General features: G+C 47.2%; 1 protein-coding gene across 1 annotated transcript in view; it reads right to left on the reverse strand.

The window, feature by feature from the left end:
- shank2a (SH3 and multiple ankyrin repeat domains 2a) overlaps positions 1-22,500 on the reverse strand; it is a gene marked incomplete at its 5' end in the record, with an annotated part of 142,634 nt that overhangs the window by 1,474 nt on the left and 118,660 nt on the right. The window contains 5 exon segments of the mRNA XM_080458524.1: positions 12,199-14,678; positions 15,286-15,396; positions 16,013-16,125; positions 19,564-19,587; positions 21,318-21,398. Coding sequence (XP_080314650.1) covers positions 12,199-14,678; positions 15,286-15,396; positions 16,013-16,125; positions 19,564-19,587; positions 21,318-21,398 — 2,809 coding nt within the window.

The raw sequence follows: 22,500 nt of genomic DNA on the forward strand, positions 1-22,500 counted from the left end.
ACCTGGATTAACATACCAGGATTTCGCTCTGACCTGGATTAACATACCAGGATATTGCTCTGACCTGGATTAACATACCAGGATATCGCTCTGACCTGGATTAACATACCAGGATTTCGCTCTGACCTGGATTAACATACCAGGATATTGCTCTGACCTGGATTAACAAACCAGGATATCGCTCTGACCTGGATTAACATACCAGGATATCGCTCTGACCTGGATTAACTAATCCAGACATTCTGGATCCTGATCAGCATTAACATGAAGCAGGTTATCAACTCACTAGTTCAACCCAGACCTACATGTGCACGTTCACGTGAAAGGGGCGGAACCCTGCAGAGCAGATGACTTCACCATAGAGGAGCAGTTATTCTCTGAGATTATGACGAATTCCAACACGTCCAGCAGCTCAAAGCAACACTGCTGCTGCAGCCAGAACCAGAACCTTCCTGATTGTTAATGCTGACCTGGTGAGATTAGAGCAGATTAATTCATGGGACTGTGATCAGCAGTGATGCTGATAACGCATTAATTAGTAACGCGTTACTCTCATATGACCGAGTAATCTAATGCGTTACTATTTCCAAACCAGTAATCAGATTAAAGTAACTTCTCCAAGTCACTGTGCGTTACTACTTGTCGTGGCTGCCTCTGGCGAGGTGCAAAGATTACTATTCCTCGGGCCACATTTATTTTTAATCTTCCTCTTCCGCCGTTTCCAGAACTCCAGTAACTCGTCGGGCAGCGTCAGGAGCAGGAACACACAGAACATCAGAACCAGCGGAAGGTTCAGGATTAGTGTGAAAAACCATGAATAATGTCCCATTCAAAGTGGATCGGAACCAGTAGAACACAAAACATCACTTTTCAACGGCGGGTGACGTCGCCATGCTTCAGCTAGAGACTTGATTTAAATTTATAAATGTTGCCGCTCTTGTCCTCTATGCAGCAGTGAAAACATCGTTTTCTTTTCTTTGACCAACTTTATAGTTTATAATCTGTGAGTCTATAAACTGGATCAAGTTTTCAGCAGTTTGGGGAGTTTAACACTGAAGTCAATGAGGAGCGAGGAGGTTTTCATCAGAGTGGGAGAAGCTGTTGAGTTACCAAGTTACATTGTTATTACGGTGACTGTCAAAATAAAAGTACCAAGTTACATTGTTATTACGGTGACTGTCAAAATAAAACCACCAAGTTAGATTGTTATTACGGTGACTGTCAAAATAAAAGTACCAAGTTACATTGTTATTACGGTGACTGTCAAAATAAAACCACCAAGTTAGATTGTTATTACGGTGACTGTCAAAATAAAACCACCAAGTTAGATTGTTATTACGGTGACTGTCAAAATAAAAGTACCAAGTTACATTGTTATTACGGTGACTGTCAAAATAAAACCACCAAGTTGGATTGTTATTGTGGTGACTGTCAAAATAAAAGTGCCAAGTTACATTGTTATTACGGTGACTGTCAAAATAAAACCACCAAGTTAGATTGTTATTACGGTGACTGTCAAAATAAAAGTACCAAGTTACATTGTTATTACGGTGACTGTCAAAATAAAACCACCAAGTTGGATTGTTATTGTGGTGACTGTCAAAATAAAACCACCAAGTTAGATTGTTATTACGGTGACTGTCAAAATAAAACCACCAAGTTGGATTGTTATTGTGGTGACTGTCAAAATAAAACCACCAAGTTACATTGTTATTACGGTGACTGTCAAAATAAAACCACCAAGTTGGATTGTTATTGTGGTGACTGTCAAAATAAAAGTGCCAAGTTACATTGTTATTACGGTGACTGTCAAAATAAAACCACCAAGTTAGATTGTTATTACAGTGACTGTCAAAATAAAAGTACCAAGTTACATTGTTATTACGGTGACTGTCAAAATAAAACCACCAAGTTGGATTGTTATTGTGGTGACTGTCAAAATAAAAGTGCCAAGTTAGATTGTTATTGCGGTGACTGTCAAAATAAAAGTACCAAGTTAGATTGTTATTGTGGTGACTGTCAAAATAAAAGTACAGAGTTAGATTGTTATTTCGGTGACTGTCAAAATAAAACCACCAAGTTGGATTGTTATTGCGGTGACTGTCAAAATAAAAGTACCGAGTCCAGAAGAATATATGAGTCATGACGTTTCACGGAGGAAACGTTGTTCTGATTGGCTCTACTGAGCATGTGCAGAAAGTGTAGTTCTCACCTTTTTACACGACGACGGAGTCGAAGTGTTTTCAATAAGTTGTGTTTTTAGGGGCTCGGAGCTCCGTTGTCGTACAAGATAAGATAAGATAAGATAAGATAAGATAAGATAAGATAAGATAAGATAAGATAAGATAAGATAAGATAAGATAAGATAAGATATCCTTTATTTATCTCACATGTGGAGACATGTGCAGTGGTACAACAGGATAGGAAAGAGGAAGAAGTACACATAGCAGGAACTAAAAAAGCTGCTAAAAATACAATATAATAAAAAATATGCACACAGTGCCTGTAAGTGTGGACATGTACAGAGTATGGGGGTGGATGTATTGCACAAAAAAGCAGATAAAAATACAATATAGTAAAAACTAAACAGGCAACGGGACGGAAGCTTTGTGTTTCTATTCAAAAGGCTCCGATCAGGGTTCAGGAAGTCACTCATCAATAAAGAACGATTGATCACCTGGAGAACTGCCAGGTTTGTTTCAAGGCCTGGATCTGTTTGGTCCTGCAGCAGATGGATGACCCGGGGGGAGGGGGGGGATGGGTGGGGAGGGGGGGGGGACACTGTGACCAGATTGCTGCTTCAGGCTGAAGGAAGTGAAACTCCTCAGCAGCGACTTGATGGATGAGATGGAGACAGAAGATAATGTTAGACACATGATCAACAACACACACACACACACACACACACACACACACACACACACACACACACACACACACACACACACACACACACACACACACACACACACACACACACACACACACACACACACACACACACACACACACACACACACACACGGCGAGGATGAAGAGGAGGAGGATGGTCCCTGAGCTGTATCTGTTAGATAAACTGGGACTTCCTGTGGAAACGTGTTGCCTTCATGCAGCCGGATCGTTACCAGCTGGGAAAGTCCCAGTTCCCAGTTCAGAGCTGGACTTTTCACACAGCAATGGTGACGTTCAGATCACAGACAGATTAACTACCAACCTCTGGATTGGATTAAGACTACCAGCACAATAATCCAGTCCCACATGTCAGAGTAGACGGGAAGCGGACCAGCGCAGGACGACTTAGCGACTCCAGAAAGGCGACTGACCCGAAGAACAAACTTCACTTGGGAAGAACATGGCAAGAACACAAACTAGAAACCAGAAGGAAAGTGTAGATTGGAATCAGCGCTGGGAGAACACTGGACACTCTAATCTTCAGCACAACTCACCACACTAATGAGCAAACCAGCTCGTAACACCCTGAGCACTCCTGTAATGCTCACCGCTGCCCCCCAGTGGACAGATGGGGGAACTGTCAGTCTCACATACCGTGCCTTTAAATGAAGCTAATATTTATCTGAATAACCGTTTGAAAATATGATGAGCATTGAAATGAATGAGGATTGGCACTACGCACACACACATTCAGGAAGCTGGTCGTTTGTTGCTGGTTTAACACTCGCTCACATCAGCTGACTCACAATATTATGAAGACCTCACCTTCAACACACACACACACATAGCTATGCACGCACGCACGTACACACACACACACACACACACACACACACACACACACACACACACACACACACACACACACACACACACACACACACACACACACACACACACACACACACACACACACACACGCATCAGGCCACACTCACTGTTACACACTTTTTGTTCATAGAAGCGAGCTCAACACACACACATGGTCACACTAAATAGCATGCATACACTATTTATAGTGGCCCTCTGCACACACACACACACACACACACACACACACACACACACACACACACACACACACACACACACACACACACACACACACACACACACACACACACACACACACACACACACACACACACACACACACACACACACACACACACACACACACACACACACACACAGACTCGTGTTACATAACGGTGGCCTACTAAAGCAGCGCTGCACGTGACCTGCGTGAGATGATGATGAACTCTGCTGAGGGTGAGGCCTGCCATCCTCCTGCTCCATCCCGCACACACTCACGCACACACACACACACACACACACACACACACACACACACACACACACACACACACACACACACACACACACACACACACACACACACACACACACACACACACACACACACACACACACACACACACACACACACACACACACACACACACACACACACACACACACACCTCCCCCGACTCAGCCTGACATCACTGCAGCCTCAAGGCTGCTCTCATCAGCTGGTTGCCAGGCAACCATTTGGTCCACAGGCACAACCAACGCACGTTTAATCTGAGAGGCGAAGACACAGAGATGAGATGTGAGAGGATGAAAACAAGGAGGAGGGAGGAGGAGACAGAAGGATGAGGAGGATGAGGAGGAGAGAGGAGAGGAGCATTAGAAGGAGGGAGGAGAGGAGGAGGAAGAAGAGGAAAAGAGAAGGAGGAGAGGAGAGAGAGAAGGGGAAGAGAGTATGTTTACATCTAGGCCATATTCTGCGCATCTCCATCTGTTTGATAGAACCTTCAGCCTCCTCGGGCCTCCATCTCTTCTTCTCCTGTTCCTCTCCTTGTCCTCTGCTCCTCTCTTCCTCCTCATGCTTCTTTCCTCTCCTCTCCTGTCCTCTCCACTCCTCTCCTCTCCTGTCCTCTTCTCCTCTCCACTCCTCTCCTGTCCTCTTCTCCTCTCCTGTCCTCTCCTGTCTTCTCCTCTCCTCTCCTGTCCTCTTCTCCTCTCCTGTCTTCTCCTCTCCTCTCCCGTCCTCTCCTGTCCTCTTCTCCTCTCCTCTCCTGTCTTCTCCTCTCCTCTCCTGTCCTCTCCTGTCTTCTCCTCTCCTCTCCCGTCCTCTCCTGTCCTCTTCTCCTCTCCTGTCTTCTCCTCTCCTCTCCTGTCCTCTTCTCCTCTCCTCTCCCCTCCCCTCCTCTCCTCTCCCCTCCTCTCCTCTCCTGTCCTCTCCACTCCTCTCCTGTCCTCTCCTCTCCTGTCCTCTCCTGTCCTCTTCTCCTCTCCTCTCCTCTCCCCTCCCCTCCCCTCCTCTCCTCTCCTGTCCTCTCCACTCCTCTCCTCTCCTGTCCCCTCCTCTCCTCTCCTGTCCTCTCCACTCCTCTCCTCTCCTGTCCTCTCCACTCCTCTCCTGTCCTCTCCACTCCACTCAACTCCTCTCCTCTCCTGTCCTGTCCTCTCCTCTCCTCTCGTCTCGTCTCGTCTCGTCTCGTCTCGTCTCCTCTCCTGTCCTGTCCTGTCCTGTCCTGTCCTCTCCTCTCCTCTCGTCTCCTCTCGTCTCCTGTAGGTGCCGCCACTGAACTCCACCAACACTTCCATCCCTGCTGTTCCTCTGAAGACAAGAAGAAGTCCATCCCTCCTCCACACCAGTTCTGCTGCTCAGGCTATAGAAACCTTCTGGATGTGTTTTCTAGAATGTTCTCTGGATCCATCTCAACATCTCGTCATTTTCTCACTTCGTACCTGAACAATAACCGAGGGCCGTCTGTTCTCTCAGCGTCTCACATTATTTCATTCTCTGACAGAAGATCGATGATCATCAGGGTGACGCTGACTCAGGTAAACTCATCCTGACATGAAGTATTGATCCTGTGCTAACGTGTATTTTCAGCCCCCGATGGTTTCATATCAGGCGTTGTAGATTTAAAAAGGAAAGGTCAAGAGATTCTCTTTAAAAGCATCTGTAGCAATCAAAAGAAACAAGAACTGTTAATGCATTTCCCAACAAAAAGGGATCCGAGGATAGAACCCTGTGGAACACCATTCAGGGAATTCTTTTAATTTCTACATACTCCCTCAAGGTTGGATTTATTTCACCGCTGCAGATTGACTTCAGTCATTATAAAGGTCGCAGAGCTCTGATCCAGTGACGCTAATAATACACAAAAATACTGTAGCTTAAAAAGTAAAAAACTAAAAAATCTGACATTACATATTCTTTTCTGTGGTACATTTTGACATAAAGCTAGAAATATATGTTTATGAAAGTACTTTAGTTGATTGAGGCTCCGTTTGCACGGCAGCCCTGTCAAGTGAAAATGCTTGATGACAGTTTTTGGTGTCTGTTCACACGACGCCGGAGCTCGGAGTCACTGAAAACTTCTTAAATAAGCTGCAGAGGTGGAACTTTTGGAAAACACTCAGATATGTTGCTGTGTAAACGGGTGAAAGCAAAACTTTATGAAAATGCTGGGGCTCCATCGTCTTACAGACTGGAAACGCTGCAACCAGTTTTATTTTGACAGTCACCAGAATAACAATTTAACTTGGTGGTTTTATTTTGACGGTCACCGTAATAACAATCCAGCTTGATAGTTTTATTTTGACAGTCGCCGTAATAACAATCCAAGTTGGTAGTTTTATTTTGACAGTCACCATAATAACAATCCAAGTTGGTGGTCTGTCCCCTAGAAGGTTCTCCCAGTGTTTGTTTAGAGCTCATTGTTCTCTGCTGCATGTCTCTGTGTGTGTGTGTGTGTGTGTGTGTGTGTGTGTGTGTGTGTGTGTGTGTGTGTGTGTGTGTGTGTGTGTGTGTGTGTGTGTGTGCTTTCAGTACTAAAACTAACAACAGCACCAACTAGTGGAGCAACATGGAAACTACATCGTTTTCAGCTTTTCTGCTGTTTTCATGAAATTGTTTTCAGACTGTTGTCGTGTAAACATGAAACATTTCTGAACTGAAAACACAAAAACGACACGTTTCCGTTGTCGTGGAAACGGGGGCCCACATGTGGCGCGATGTGATGGGCAGGGCTCGTTATCGTGTGGATCAAACCACCAGATGTTTCCTCTGCAGCTGCAGCGTCGAGGCTAAACGGCTCAATCCGCTTGTAATCCCCTCTTCTCTATTGTCGTGGCTGAAGTGTGACGGCGTTCTGTCAGAGGGGCTTTAAACTGACCCCTGTGGGGCAATTGGGTGGGGGGGTGGGGGGGGGGTGGGGGGGGGGTTCACACCATAACTGAGGTAGAACGAATCAGAGAACCTCAAACTCCTTCAGAGCTCATCCAGATCTTTTGATAAGCAGTCAAAGTGCTGCGATGGCGGAACGCTCAGTGTACCGACATAGTTCCACTAAACTCTCCTGAAAACTGAGTTCTGCTGACAGTCAACATAACACACCCAGGACCTGAAAACACATCCTTTTACTGTCAGAAACGTTTTGTGTTTCCATGGCAACGTTCTGAAAACGATGCAGCTAGCATGTTGAGCCACTAGCCAGCGCCGTTGGTGAGAAAAGAGGGAAAAATCTCCAGAACAGCAGAACCTCAGTGAAGCAGTGAGTCCGGGACAGAGTCAGAACCCGGGTCATCCTTCAGTCCAGCTCGAGACTCAGGAACCAGGTTGGTTTTAAAAGTCCGGGGCCTACCTGTCCAGAAGAATGCTGCTCAGAGTAACGTCACTTTGACAGGCCTGTTGATTTGTTTGGTTCTCCGTGGAAATACACAGAATAATCCCAACAGGTTATAGTTCCTCCCAGAACCCTCAGGGGAAAATCAAAACTTAGGATCCAGTTTAGTTGTTGACATTCGTCTCTAAAAACTTCCTGAAGGAAGTTCCTCTTCACACTCAGACTAACTGGTATTTCCAGCATTTTATTTTGGCGGGACATTCCTGGTTTGTTGACGTCTCAGCGTCTCAGACTCCTGAAGGTTCCCGAGGCTTCGTGTCACAAGATCCCGTTTGTCCTCTGGATCTCTGCACATCTGGATTCTCTGTGGAAAAACCTTCAGTCTCACTCCATCCAGACTTTCTCCAGGATTCAAGGCTCTTTCCTTGACAAAGTCTGGAGCTTTTTCAAATGTTGATATTCTGGCTGGAGCTGCCGCCATCTTTGATATCCCACAATCCCTTGGGGCAGGTTTCCCAAGATGGCGTCAGTCAGGAAACATCAACAGTTTGATGGTTTGTCTGGAAACTTCTGGACTTTATTGTGAAGGATTTAGGAACGTGCAGGTTGGAATGAGAGGAGATGTTCCGGTTTGTTTATTCTCTGGGAGGAATCTCTCCGTTATGGAAGGACGGGTTAAAGATTTGTTTTGGTAGAGTAACTTTAAACAGTTGTAATCACATAATTGTGTTATTATTATTATTAAATGACATTCTGCTGGACAGACCATCAAGTTGGATTGTTATTACAGTGACTGTCAAAATAAAAGAATCAAGTCCAGGAGAATATGGACTGAGAGTCACGACACCATGGAGGAAACTTTGTTCTATTTGGCTCTACTGAGCACGTGCAGAACTACTAGATACTACGACCAGTAGCATCATTTCGACCACAAGGAGACAAAGTTTTCCACAAAGTCTTGTTTTCTACTGTTTTCATCCGGGGTCTCAAACTCGCGGCCCGCCGGCTACAAATGGCGATATTTTGCGGCCCGCACCTTGCTGCGAATGTATAACGTTATTGCGGCCCGCGATTGAAGTGGACCTCCAACACGCGAAGTGAGAGGAAACGTTGTGGTGTTGTGTTTACTTACTTGGGTAAGTTCATGTACTCTTAAGGATAGTTGGCTGGAAGAACAAGACATCCATCTTTTGTAAGTAGTGTAAGGTCAGTGAATAATAGTTTTGCTGAAACAGTCGACAACATTGGGTATTAGCTCGATAAGTACATCTTTCCATTAATCATTCCGTAAAAGTTGAGCTTTAATTATGACATCACTCAATTTAAACCATGGCAGGAGGCCCCCCCACACAAAACCCTCTTCACTCCTGGTTGCCTACCCACAACTAATAAACCAAACTTTATGACCCTCAATAATTACATCTAAACAGAAACTCCCATGATGCACTGCGGAGCGGATGGCTGCAGTGCATCGTGGGAGTTTCTGTACGTTGCGTTTTAGCTGCTGTTGTGGGTTATTTTAGGTTTGTATTGTTGGTAATGATTGTGTGGTGTTTTTGTTGCTTTGTTCATGTAGTTAGTTAATTCATCTAGTTTAGTTTGGTTTATTAGTTGTGGGTGGGTAACCAGGAGTGAAGAGGGTTCTGTGTGGGGGGGGGGGGGCTCCTGCCATGGTGATCTTGATAATGGCTGAGGGTCATATTAAAAGCTTATATCGTGCACATATGTCATTAAAGAGTTTCCACATTTTCTTATATTACTTTACTTGAGAGTTTTAAGATCATGAGAGACTGATGTGATTTACTATTCTTACGAGATTACGTGCCATATCCCACTATACACTGAACATGAAAGTAGATATCCATTAATAAACGTATCATGGAGAGTTGACGCTCCACAGCTCGAGGGACCAAAGAACTGCAGGTTGCTGACCTCTGTTCTAGACATTTTAAGAGTCTCAACTGCTTCTTCTCTCAACCAAAATGTGGCTCAGATTTGTGATAAGAAGTGAAGGCAAGAGAAAGCATGTTCAGAAGAGCCGTTCATGGTCTTCATTCAATGTTCCATTCATGTTCAGGACACTTCAAGTTCAGAAGAAATCATTAAAACTCTTAATTAAGACGTCTGAGGATTGTTTTCTACAACTTTGTTGTGGAATCCCTGATGCCCCCAGCCTCACCCAGACTCTGCCTCCTCGCCCCCGGGTACTTTGAGTTTGAGACTCCTGGTTTACATGATGACAGACCGTTTTCAAAAAGTTGTGTTTTCAGTGGCTCAGAGCACCGTTGTCATAAAACAGACGACCAAAATGCTCTGAAAGTTTTGTGCTTTTACTTGAAATTGTTGAAGGAGCCTAAAGTTCCCGTCTCTGTTCCTGTTTGCTGCTGAAAGCTGGGTCATCCTAAAGTCTCTGTTACGACAGGAACCTCCTCAAACTCATGCAGGACATTTGGACCTTTTTCTTACAGCCGCACTCGGACCAAATTGTCCTCCTCATGCTCACGTTCAGACGTTTCATCAGACTCTGCTATCTAGACGTTTACAACGTTTCACAAACAGCTCAGCTCACAGCAGCCGTCTGAAACCACAGGTCAGGTTGACAGGAGGGGAACCGGAGAAGATCTTCAGACCAGATCAACTCCTGATTCCATCCAGAGCAACAAATGACCGAGTGAATAGGCTGATGTTCTGCTCACAGTGGCCCTCCGTTTTCACAGCAGACCCTCCATCATATGTGACCAGATCAGATCTGTATCTGAAGTCTGAACGGTAAAGCTGAAAACATGCCACCTCCTCGTCATTGACAACGTCATAAAAATAAAGGTAACAAGCTGAGTTCTTTTCGTCTCAATCTTCTTCTTTCCCTCGTGATTTTTCTTTGCCTTGATGCTGCCGCTCACATCTAACAACCACTTGAAAATGGATCTACACACTGACCTGTGTTGCCAGATTGGGCAGCTCTCCCCCTGTTGAGCAGCCAAACTCTCTTACCTTTTAACTTAGTCTATTTAGTGCAGCGGTGTGTTTATGTCGTGCTCTTTATTAGACATATAACAGTTATACATTCTTTACATGATTTCTACAGAGGCTGAAATTTGGGCTGGTCCTTATTGAGGTGTGTGGTTTTACATTTTGTTTAGGCTGAAACACTGAGTCAGATCTGGCAACCCCAGCGCTTGGGGTGACGTCACCCCTTCTCCTGCTCATGCCCTCTGGGGTCTATCACGTTCGTACTGCAGTCTGATGGAGGTCGAGTTTAACATGTAAAAATTGCTGTTTTAAAAAGGGACAAAAAAATATGATTGACTTTTTATTGCCGTTTGAAAATGTTTAATATTTGTTCTATTGATTTTTATTGCTGATATTTGAAGGTATTTGTACATTGCGCTTTAGCTCGTATTGTTTTTAACACAGATTTACTAATGTAAAGCGCAATACAAAGAAATGCATGATTATTGTTATTATCATAATCATCATTACTATAACAACAACTATTCTTATTCTTATTCATTAATGTAGTGACCACAATCGGAGGAAAACGATCTGAGCAAGGAAGGAGAATTAAGCATCAAGAGCTGCAGTGTGAACGGAGACTTTATGTTTATCTGATGAAACCAGCAGGAGGATGAATGAGGCATCGAGCTGGTCCAGAACCTCGTCCTGGTTAACCCAGAACCTGGTCCTGGTTAACCCAGAACCTGGTCCTGGTTAATCCAGAACCTCGTCCTGGTTAACCCAGAACCTCGTCCTGGTTAACCCAGAACCTGGTCCTGGTTAATCCAGAACCTCGTCCTGGTTAACCAGAACCTCGTCCTGGTTAACCTAGAACCTCGTCCTGGTTAACCCAGAACCTCATCCTGGTTAACCCAGAACCCCGTCCTGGTTAATCCAGGTTTAGTCTCCTGCATTGGAGACTAAACTTAAAATATGGTAGAACAAACTTCGGCTGCGCACACACACACATAGACACACACACACACACACACACACACACACACACACACACACACACACACACACACACACACACACACACACACACACACACACACACACACACACACACACACACACACACACACACCAGAAGAAGCTTTCACCTGGTGTGTGTGTGTGTGAGGTACTCAGTGATTTCCCTCCGGCTGTGTGGAGACCATTGAGAGGTGGAACAGTGACGACGAGGGTCCGAAGCTTTGCCGACTCTGAGGTTTTTTGGGACTCGAGAGCAGAAGCGTCAAAGTGTTACTGTGTCTTGGTGAAAGTTGAGTGTGTGTCAGTGTTTGTCTTCCCTGTAATGTTTTGGCCAATCTGACGGCGGAAAATTTGGCACCAGCGTCTAAAGTGAATAAAACCTTTGTGTGACGCTTCAACACCATGTTGGCAATAAACATAACACGCCATCGGTAACATCTGAGGTCAGCAGATCAACGCAACAACCGACTTCCTGGAAATTCTTCAAACTCTGAAGATTGAACTGCCCGTTTAAAGAAATGGTGAGAAAAGGTGGGAAATAAGCAAAACACTGCAAATGACACAACGAACAGTAATGTGATGCAAAACAAATGGCGGCGCTGAGTCAGCAGGAACGGAGGTGAGGTACCTTGTGCCGAAGCCCCCCCTGGTGCCGGTGGGGGAGTCGAGGCTCTCTCCTGGCTTGGCGGGCCGGTCGCGGTTCATCTGCTGCAGGATGGAGCTCAGCTCGGAGATGACGGTGTTCTTAGAGTCTGGCGTGGCTGGGGGGCTGCGCAGCTCGGGGTCCTGATCGCCCCACAGCTTGGATGTCCTTTGAGTGGGAGTCCTCGGCGGGTCGGAGGATGAGGGGGGAGGGGGAGGAGCCTGAGGAGGTGACCCATAGGACTCCGGCGGCTCCTCGATGAGAGCGTCGTGGTAAAGTGACGTCCTGTTGATGACCGATTTGCCCTTAGGTTTGGGTGGCACCGGGGGCCGATCCACCAGGAAGGCGTGGCCGTCTGCAGTGGCGTAGAGGCTCTCTAGAGCGCTGCCGCAGAAGCCCCCTTCTGAGGACAGTGTGGAGATGCTGGAAACGGTGCTGGTGGTCTCCATGTGCTGAGGATCACCGCTGCTGCGGCTGTCCACCTCCTCGATGCCTGAGTCGCCGACCCCCGACTCGGGGTCAGGAGGAGGGTGGTACGAGGGGGGCATGCTGTTTGCCACCCGTTTGTGCTGGTCGGTGACTGGTGGTGGGGCATGAGGCTGGTAGGGGGGCAGTGGAGGTCCCCCGTTCCGTCTCTGTTGCTGAAGCATCGCGGCGATGGCGCTGGCCTGGTCGTCAGGAATGTCAATACTGTTAGCAAATTCCAGCGGAGGGGGGAGGGGCTCTGAGAACTCAAACTCCTCATCGATGTCCATGGACGCCAAAGGGGGCGGGGGGATACGAAAGGGCAGTTTTGCTGGTTCGTCCAAGGATTCGCCCAAAGGAATGCTCCTCCTCCGGAGTGCATGTCCTTGGGAATTGACGGACAGATTTGGATCCAGCTGGTTGGGGTCCTTCAGCTCAGACGGCCGGTTGCTGTCCTGCCCTTCCACCTCCTGGCTGTTCATCTTGTTGCTCGGGTCTGTGCTGGTGTGGACCATCAGTAGCCCGGCTGACTTAGGCTGCGACGTATCCGACACTTCGGCTGGAGCACTTTTCCTCTCCTCCACCGGCTGATGCTGCCGCTCCTCCCGTGCTCCATCAGACTCATACTTCTGTTCTGTCATCTGCCTCCGAAGGCCGCCCCTACCTGGCCGCCCCATGGTCGCCGTGGAGATTGCAGCAAAACTGGTCTCGATGCCGGATCGCAGCTTGGTATCGATGAACAACGGCTGGTTGAGGTCTGGTTTGTGACTCTGTTGAATTGGCAGGGACTGGGCTTCGTGCTTGGAGGACTGTTGAACCTGAGGAGGGTGAGTTGTCTGATTCTGAGGATGGTTTTGTTGCTCTTTCATGGCACGGTCACGAGCTGCCAGAGCCAGAGCGAGTGGAGAGTTCGGGTCGAGGGGCTTCCCAGTGACGGGATGGAGGTATGTCCCGTTGGCTCTATAGTGGCTCTTAGGAGGTGTAGCTGGCAGGCTAACTGGACTGTCTAGGTTTTGACACTGGCCAGTTCTCGTGTTTAGCGGTTCCCGGACCACCGTTGGCTCAGGAGTATTAAAATCAGTCATATTGCCACTACCACCCCCAACTGGGGGTCCGAGCTGTATTGTAGAGGGGGGTCCCAGTATCCTTCGAAGGCGCTCGTCACTGAACATGCCTTCATCAATGGATTTGGACTGACGGAGGCGGGGGGTCGGCGTGGGACCACTCAAATCGTCATCTCCGATGTCAATCGACTGGAAGGTGATCGAGTTCTTTTTTGCCTCGAGTCTCTTCTCCCGGTCCCGAACTGCCCCAGCGATCGCTGCTGCAAAGGGGTTGCTGAGGGACAGGGGGTCTTCTGGACGTAAACCTCCACCCCCACCAACAGTGGGTGTGAGGGGCGGATGTTCGGGGGTGGTGGGCTCTATCTCCATACTGCTACCCTGGCTGCTCTTGCCACTGCTGCTGGTGGACGGCTCCTTCACGATGATGGTGGGGATGGGGATGGAGGAGCACGTTCGTTCGACGGGTGTGGTTGGCATGGAAACGGGTCCCGAGGGGCTCGCTGGCATGTGACAAGTTTTCTCTGGACTGTCTTCAACGTTGGACTGCTTCACGAGCATCCCCTTCCTCCGCGCTGGTTTTGCAGGCACGTACAGCGTCTTATTGCCCACCTCGGAGTACGGGTTTTCAGGCACCGGCGTCCGTCCTCGAGTGCGTGTGCTCTCAAAATGCTCGGAGCTCTGACGGAAGTAACCGCGCCTTAACGTGCCAACGTCGGTGGTTCGGCCGATGGTTGTCACTGCGTTAGATGAGTTGTGGGTGAAGCTCGGCCGGGTGGTCCCGTAGTTCTTGGTTGTGGGGCTGGCGGCTGAATTGTAGGCTGGTGGCGAGGGGGGGGAGATGGCCGGGGGAGGGGGGATGTCCTCGGAGGTGTCGGGCATGGAGAGACTGCGGGAGAACTTGAGTAGGGGAGGCGTGAGGAATCCATGTTTGTCGTCCTCTGTACAAACGAAGCAGAAAGACAAATCAGCTTCAGTCAAAAACACATGCTACGCTAACAGTATGTACTAATTTATTAAAGATGCAGTATAAAGGACGTCCCACCATGAAATATACTTTATATATATACTACAAATATACTATATATATACTACACTGCGCGAGTCATGGACAGCAGTGCTAATGCCTGTTGCTGTGGGATCGGAGTTACTTCAGGATTAATGAGTTATTCCTCCAGTAAACAGGAGGTCTGAAAAATAGTAACAGAGCTGATCTTCACAAAACAGCTCTAAAGCCATGCTAATGCTAATGCTAAAGCTAGCAATGGGTTCAGTGAGTTTACAACAGCACCAACTCGTGGCCCAACATGCTAATGACATCTTTTTTTGTTTTAGTTTTTTTTCGCTTTTCTGCCACGTCCTTGTAAACAACATTGTTTTCACTTGAAACGTCGTCGTGGAAATGAGGCCTGTCATTAAAGTAATGAGTTACAAAGTAACAGAAGCAAGAGAGTTATTAAACAATGTTAATAAGGTAATGAGGACACACACACACACACACACACACACACACACACACACACACACACACACACACACACACACACACACCTATGGACTTCTGTTTCTTCATGGCGCTCTTCTCGGGCAGGCCCAGGAAGGCTCCGGGGACTGTGGGGGGGACGACTGCGTGTCCCTGACGGTCGTGACACATGGACTAAAAACCAGAGCGATGAGAACCATCAGGACACAAACACACACCATTACATTCACACTCAAATCTCCTACCCTGCTGGAGGAGCCCGAGGTTTGTTTTTCTGTGAAGGTTCAGTGTTTGTCTGGAATGTTATGGAGGTTTTAATCCTCAATAGTCGTGTTACGGTTTCAGCTTAAAAATATACGTTTGTTTTTTGGGTTACTGGTGAAATGATGACCTTGACTCAACACTGCCACCTGCCTCTCAAAGCGGAATTTACACGACGGAAGAAAAGTCGATTTATTTGTGAAAAAAACTGATCCTGTGGTAATTTCTACACTCCCATCATTCAACCTAAAACGTTTCAAACATTTTGAAAACTGGATATTTTAATATAATATTTAAAGATACTACATGTTGGATTTCCACGATGATCAAATATATATTTGGATAAAATCATGGTAGAAAATGTTTAGCATCTAAAAGAATCACGATGGAAATGAAAACATAAAAGTTAAGTTCAACATTTCCAGTCATAACAAACAAATACTAAGTAATGAACATTTTTACATCATTAGTTACGATACTTATGGTAAAAAAAAACCCATCAGATATTTTGAAATCTTGCTGTGCTCACATTGAGATCAGCTGGCGACACCAGGCAGCGGCTGGATGGGCGTGGTTTGATGGTGGCGATCTTCATGTCGATGGGCGTGGCCTTCTGAGCGTGCGTCATCTCCTCAACCTTATCTGCAAGACAAAAAACCGGCCAATGAGGCGGGGGAAGGCGGGGCTTAGCAGGGGGATCAAGCTGCTCATTCACAGTGCCCCTTGTGTTTCCATGGGGAACTGCAGATGTAAGGGGGGGGGGGGGTATAGATGTAAAACCTAGATGCTGCACAGCCTATCAGCGCCTGTTGACGCGACGTGCCTACAGCGCCGCCATCTTGGGGAGGTCTCCTGCTTGTCCTAAACATAAAGATCCCCGGCTAGAAATCCACAAAAACATTCGTAGCTCGCTTGCTAGTCCACGTATCAGCAGAAGTAATACCTCGTTTTAAAGCTGAAGAAAAGATCTATCCTATGGAAACCTCATGGAGGAATTATTGAGAAGGGGGAATGATTGAGAGGGGGAAATGTCTTCCACGGGATAGAGCTTTTCCTCAGCTTTAAAATGAGGTATTATTTGTGTTGATACGTGGACGAGCAACGAGCTACGAATGTTTTTGTGGATTTCTAGCCGGGGATCTTTATGTTTAGGACAAGCAGGAGACCTCCCCAAGATGGCGGCGCTGTCGGCACGCCACAGGGAGTGCAGTCAGGCATCTCGTGTTTTATATCTATGGGAGGATAGCCGTGCAAGCTCTCTGAAACAGCCGAGTCAGCAGCGTCGTCTGACCCGCAGGAGGGAAAGTGAGTGATGAATGTGACGTCTGTCAAGTTTGCCGTCCTCTTTTGCCTCGCTTATGAAATGAGGTTTCAAATGAAAACATTGTTTTGCGTTTTAGTTTGAGAAAAAATTTGTGTTTTTCATGACAGCATTTTGATAACGATGTCCGTCCGAAACAACGTTTCACAACTAAGTTCTGAAACAATGTCTGTTTCCACGGAAATGACAAAAATGATGTTGGACCAATAGTTGGTGCTGTTGTTAGTTTTAGTACTGAAAGCACACGCACGCACGCACGCACGCACGCACGCACGCACGCACGCACACACACACACACACACACACACACACACACACACACACACACACACACACACACACAGCAGAGAACAATGACCTCTAAACAAACACTGGGAGAACATTCTTGTGGACAGACCACCAAGTTAGATTGTTATTACGGTGACTGTCAAAATAAAAGTACCAAGTTGGATTGTTATTATGGTGACTGTCAAAAATAAAACTACCAAGTTGGATTGTTATTATGGTGACTGTCAAAATAAAACCACCAAGTTGGATTGTTATTATGGTGACTGTCAAAATAAAACCACCAAGTTGGATTGTTATTATGGTGACTGTCAAAATAAAACTACCAAGTTGGATTGTTATTATGGTGACTGTCAAAATAAAACCACCAAGTTGGATTGTTATTATGGTGACTGTCAAAATAAAACTACCAAGTTGGATTGTTATTATGGTGACTGTCAAAATAAAACCACCAAGTTGGATTGTTATTATGGTGACTGTCAAAATAAAACCACCAAGTTGGATTGTTATTATGGTCACTGTCAAAATAAAACCACCAAGTTGGATTGTTATTATGGTGACTGTCAAAATAAAACCACCAAGTTGGATTGTTATTCTGGTGACTGTCCAAAGTTTCCGTCGGCCACACAGAGACGAAGCCAGAACGTTTCCAGAAAGTTGTTTCCAGTGACTCTGAGCTCTGCTGTTGTTTGAGCGGACGTCACAAACGCAACAGAGGTTTTGCATTTTCAGTTGAAACTTTCACGTAAATGAAGCCTGAAACGAAGGAAAGGCGTTGGCGACAAACTTGACCGAGCTGAACATCCTTGTGGTGTGTAATGATGTCATCAAACCGAGTCCTGAAGGTGTTTACCTGACAGAAGCTACATGCTACAGTCCATTAGCCGCACCTCAGACTTTCAAGACAATCTTCACAAATAAGTGCAAATTGGCTGTTTGTGTTTCGTCTAATGAAGGAACCTGAAGAGTCCCAGTCACCCTGGATATCTGCAGCAGGTCAGAGGTCCCAGAGCGTCCAGCACCTGATTCCCTCCCAGCAGGTAGGACTCAGGACCAAGCACAACCACTGTGTCCAACCTAACCATGAGCTGTTCTGTATGGTAACGGCGCCTTCCTCATTCCTGTCGATTACTTTATTACCTGAGAGGTTTTCTTCACGGCAGTGACGTGTTCCAAGTTTGAACCATACTTTCATGAAAGTGTCACATTTGTTGGAGGAAATTGTTCCTTCTGCTCCGATGAGCTGCAAAGTTCATTTTTCACATGTTAGTTTATTATATAGCTTCCTGTTCTGACGGCCCTCCAGACCTGATCCAGGTCTTCACTCTGATATTTAGTCGTCGTGCTGCTTTTATTTGTGAAGAAAGTGTAAATCTGAGGAGCTTCCTGTTCTCATCCTGCTTCCAAAGCTTCCATGCATCAGTGGCAGTGATTACTTAGAGTGAGTCGGAAAACAATCCTCCTCTTCTGAACGTCTACACACACACACACACACACACACACACACACACACACACACACACACACACACACACACACACACACACACACACACACACACACACACACACACACACACACACACACACACACACACACACACACAGAGGATGGGAGAAGGGAGGAGAGGAGCATCAATGACCTGAACTACAGTGACAGCGCGCACACACGCACGCACACACGCACGCACGCACGCACACACACACGCACGCACGCACACACACACGCACGCACGCACACACACACGCACGCACACACGCACGCACGCACACACAGACGCTCACACGCTCACACACACACTTCCTCCGGCTCCCTCCCTCTCCGGTTTGCAGCTACAGCACATCAGACAACATGCAACACTGTTACCCTGGAAACCGAACTGTGAGTGAAACGTTTCCTGGAATAAACCTCCTCCTCCACACACACACACACACACACACACACACACACACACACACACACACACACACACACACACACACACACACACACACACACACACACACACACACACACACACACACACACACACACACGAGCCTGCAGTGACACAGAGGGAGATAGAAAACAAGGCACACATGAAGAGAACAAACAACAGCAAACCTTTTTAAAACTGAACAAACACAAGCTACAGCAGTTTGTGTGTGTGTGTGTGTGTGTGTGTGTGTGTGTGTGTGTGTGTGTGTGTGCCTCTGGTGCACCCAAGGGAGGCCCCCCCCCCCTCGGCCCACACTCTGGAAACCAGGAGAAGAACAATGATGGACCTGCAGCTGAGAAGTATGACGAGCATCATGCATCACTACTACAACACACACACACACACACACACACACACACACACACACACACACACACACACACACACACACACACACACACACACATGGGAAGCCATGCATCGATCAGATCAAAAACAGTGTGTTGCAGGTGACGTGGAGGTTAATGGGGGGGGGGATGAAACATGCCTAACTTACCACCTTTCTTTTTCCTTAGTGTGGCTTAAAGAACGACAGAAACACATTCTGAGTGTCCACAGCTAAAACAACAAACTCTCACTCTGTCTCTTCCGGACACTTCAGGGCCACAAGGTTAGAGGTCAGGGGCCACGGGGGGCCACGGGGGGGCCACGGGGGGCCACGGGGGGGCCACGGGGGGCCACGGGGGGCCTCCAGCTCCGAGGGTCAGAGGTCATTTACCTGCAGTCACTCTGGAAACGTTGATGTTGTTTTTGTTCCTACAGCACCTCAGGAGGGACAAACTTCCTAACAGTGTGTGACGTTGAGTGGACAGGTCGCAGAGACGCCAGCTTATCTGAACATTCAGGCCTCGGTCACACGACCACACACAACCATTTCAACACAAAACTTTCAGGGGTCCGTTTCCATGACAACGGTGCTTGGAGACACTGAAAACACAACTTCTTGGAAACGGGTCAGACTCCGCCGTCGTGTAAACGGGCGAAAACGAGACCATCTGGAAACGCTTGGGCTCCAGGAAAACTGCTAATCTCCACAGCCGCAGTAACTCGTGGTTGTGCACGTGCTCAGGAGATGGATGATGGTCACAGTTTGCCTCCAGCACCAACCAGTGGCCCAACATGCTCACTACATCGTTTTCAGAGTTTCTGCCATTTCCATAGAAACGGAGACAGAGGTTTGATTTATTTTAGTGAAACTCTTACTTTACTCTGGCAATAATTTCTTAACATTGTTAAAAAATAGACCAAAAATAAATGCAAATAAAGTTTCTGCCGTTGCCGAGGAAACATACATGGTTTTCACAACGTTGGCCATGTAAATAGGAAACTTCTCTGAAATGAAAACACAAGAGTGATGCATTTCCACCTGAATTATTGTCGTGGAAACGGGGCCTTAGTGCTACCAAAGGAGCCACGATGGCAGGATCACTATTACTGTGATACTCTGATTACTCTCACTTGGACTGGTGAAATGTGATGGAAGAGGAGAGAAAGCTGCTGACTGGAGGAGTGCATCACTGTTTCTGCAGAATAGACACAAAGTCAGCTCTGGTGACCTCTGGTGACCTCTGGTGACCTTTGACCCGGTTTTGCAGTTCACCAACCGGCTCTCAAATCATTACGAGTTTATACCAGGAGAGTTTAAGAAAAAGCTCAGATCAAGACTAAACCCAGAGTGAATCTCCAGTCTGGAGTGAAACCGAACCTGTTCTGACATGAGAACGTCTCAGTTCTTGAATAGTCGAGAGGAACGAGTTTGAATTCATTTAAAAACTGTGGAAACTATTTAAAGATGCAGCAGAAGACGGAGGGAAGGTCAGTCAGAACACACACACACACACACACACACACACACACACACACACACACACACACACACACACACACACACACACACACACACACACGCTGTTCTTGGGGAATCCTTCATGCGGGATGATGAAAGGTGGCAGATGAGGAGGAAAAGCAGCTTTTGGAGGGAAAGTGAAGCAGGATGGTCACATGACGCGATTCCGAGCGCATTAGCTCCAACAAAAGCCTGATTCAGCCGCTGCCAGCCGGGATGCTGCGTTTGGGCGCGACGGAAAGCAAAAAGGTTCTGCAGCATTAACTGCTTACCTTTATCCACTATTGAGAGATTAACCAATCAGTGAGGAGGAGGAGGGACAGAGAGAGAGAGAGAGAGAGAGAGAGAGGGGCTGTTAAACTGACGTCCTGGGCAGGGAGGAGGCACCATCAGGAGGCTCTTACCCAGCTCCTCCAGCTCCGAGGTCATGGACTTGGAGCGCATGGACAGGGCGGTGGTGGGGGCCCTCTTCGGGGGAGGGGGGGCTGCAGAGGAGAGAGAGGTAGTATGTCACTTTGCTGTTATTCATGAAGTGATGAATCACACTCTGATTCACCAGCATCTTCAAACTCAATCTGCTGCCGTTGTTTTCCTCACAAACTCCAACACATCCGTCCTCACGTTGTCCTGTCACTTCCTGCTCCATCCTGAAGGACAGTGATTCTCAACTATGGGGCTGTCAGCGCCAACTACTGGGCCGCAAAAAAAACTTTCAGTTCTACTCCTGTGGGCCGCGGAACCGCGATGCCGCCTCCCACCACTTGGGGCAGTCACGAGTCATTCAGCTGTTGAACATGCACCAATAAGCAGCAGAAGACAAAGCCAGATGTAAAGTTTTGACTGAAGTGGAAGTTTTTAAAACAAAAGAAAAAAGAAGAAAGTGATGCCCCGCCTCCTCAGAGGAGAAATATGTCGACAAGTCCAACCCTGACTTTATGAAGTGGAGCTTTGAGAGCGGAGGCAGGGAGGCGGAGGCAGGGAGGTGGAGGCAGCGAGGCGGAGGCAGGGAGGCGGAGGCAGGGAGGCGGAGGCAGCGAGGCGGAGGCAGCGAGGCGGAGGCAGCGGCAGGGAGGCGGAGCCAGAGCTCAGTGTGTCGAGTCACTGAGGGTGACACTCTCCAACGGACCACAGAAGCTTTTAAAACTCCAAACCACACGTCCACAGCTGGTTGGAACCTCTGGATGACTTCAGGAGAAAAGACAACCAGCAGTGGAAACGATCCATCGTGTCGTCGTCGTCGACTCTGATGACGCCTCCGTCCACCACACGAGGGCGCCGTGTTGCTGACGTAGCGTCAGACAAACAGCCAGACTGCTGCTGGTTATACCACAGCATCTCATTGATCACAATTTCTCTTCAGTTGTTTGAGTCTTTAAATCAAACATATATTGGATTTCTGATACTTTTTTGTGTGAAAAAATATTGATTTGAATCTTTATATTTGTTCTTGTTGCAGCTTGAGAGGTTCTAACGGTTCTGCATCCACCAGAGGAAGAAATGTTTTGAGGTCATATCCAGAAGTCCCACCTGAATTCACTAGAGAATACCAGGAATCTTTCCTCTGCTTCTCTGGTTCCACTCACATTT

This window comes from Lipophrys pholis (assembly GCF_963383615.2).
Source record: "Lipophrys pholis genome assembly, chromosome: 2".
Lineage (NCBI taxonomy): Eukaryota > Metazoa > Chordata > Actinopteri > Blenniiformes > Blenniidae > Lipophrys > Lipophrys pholis.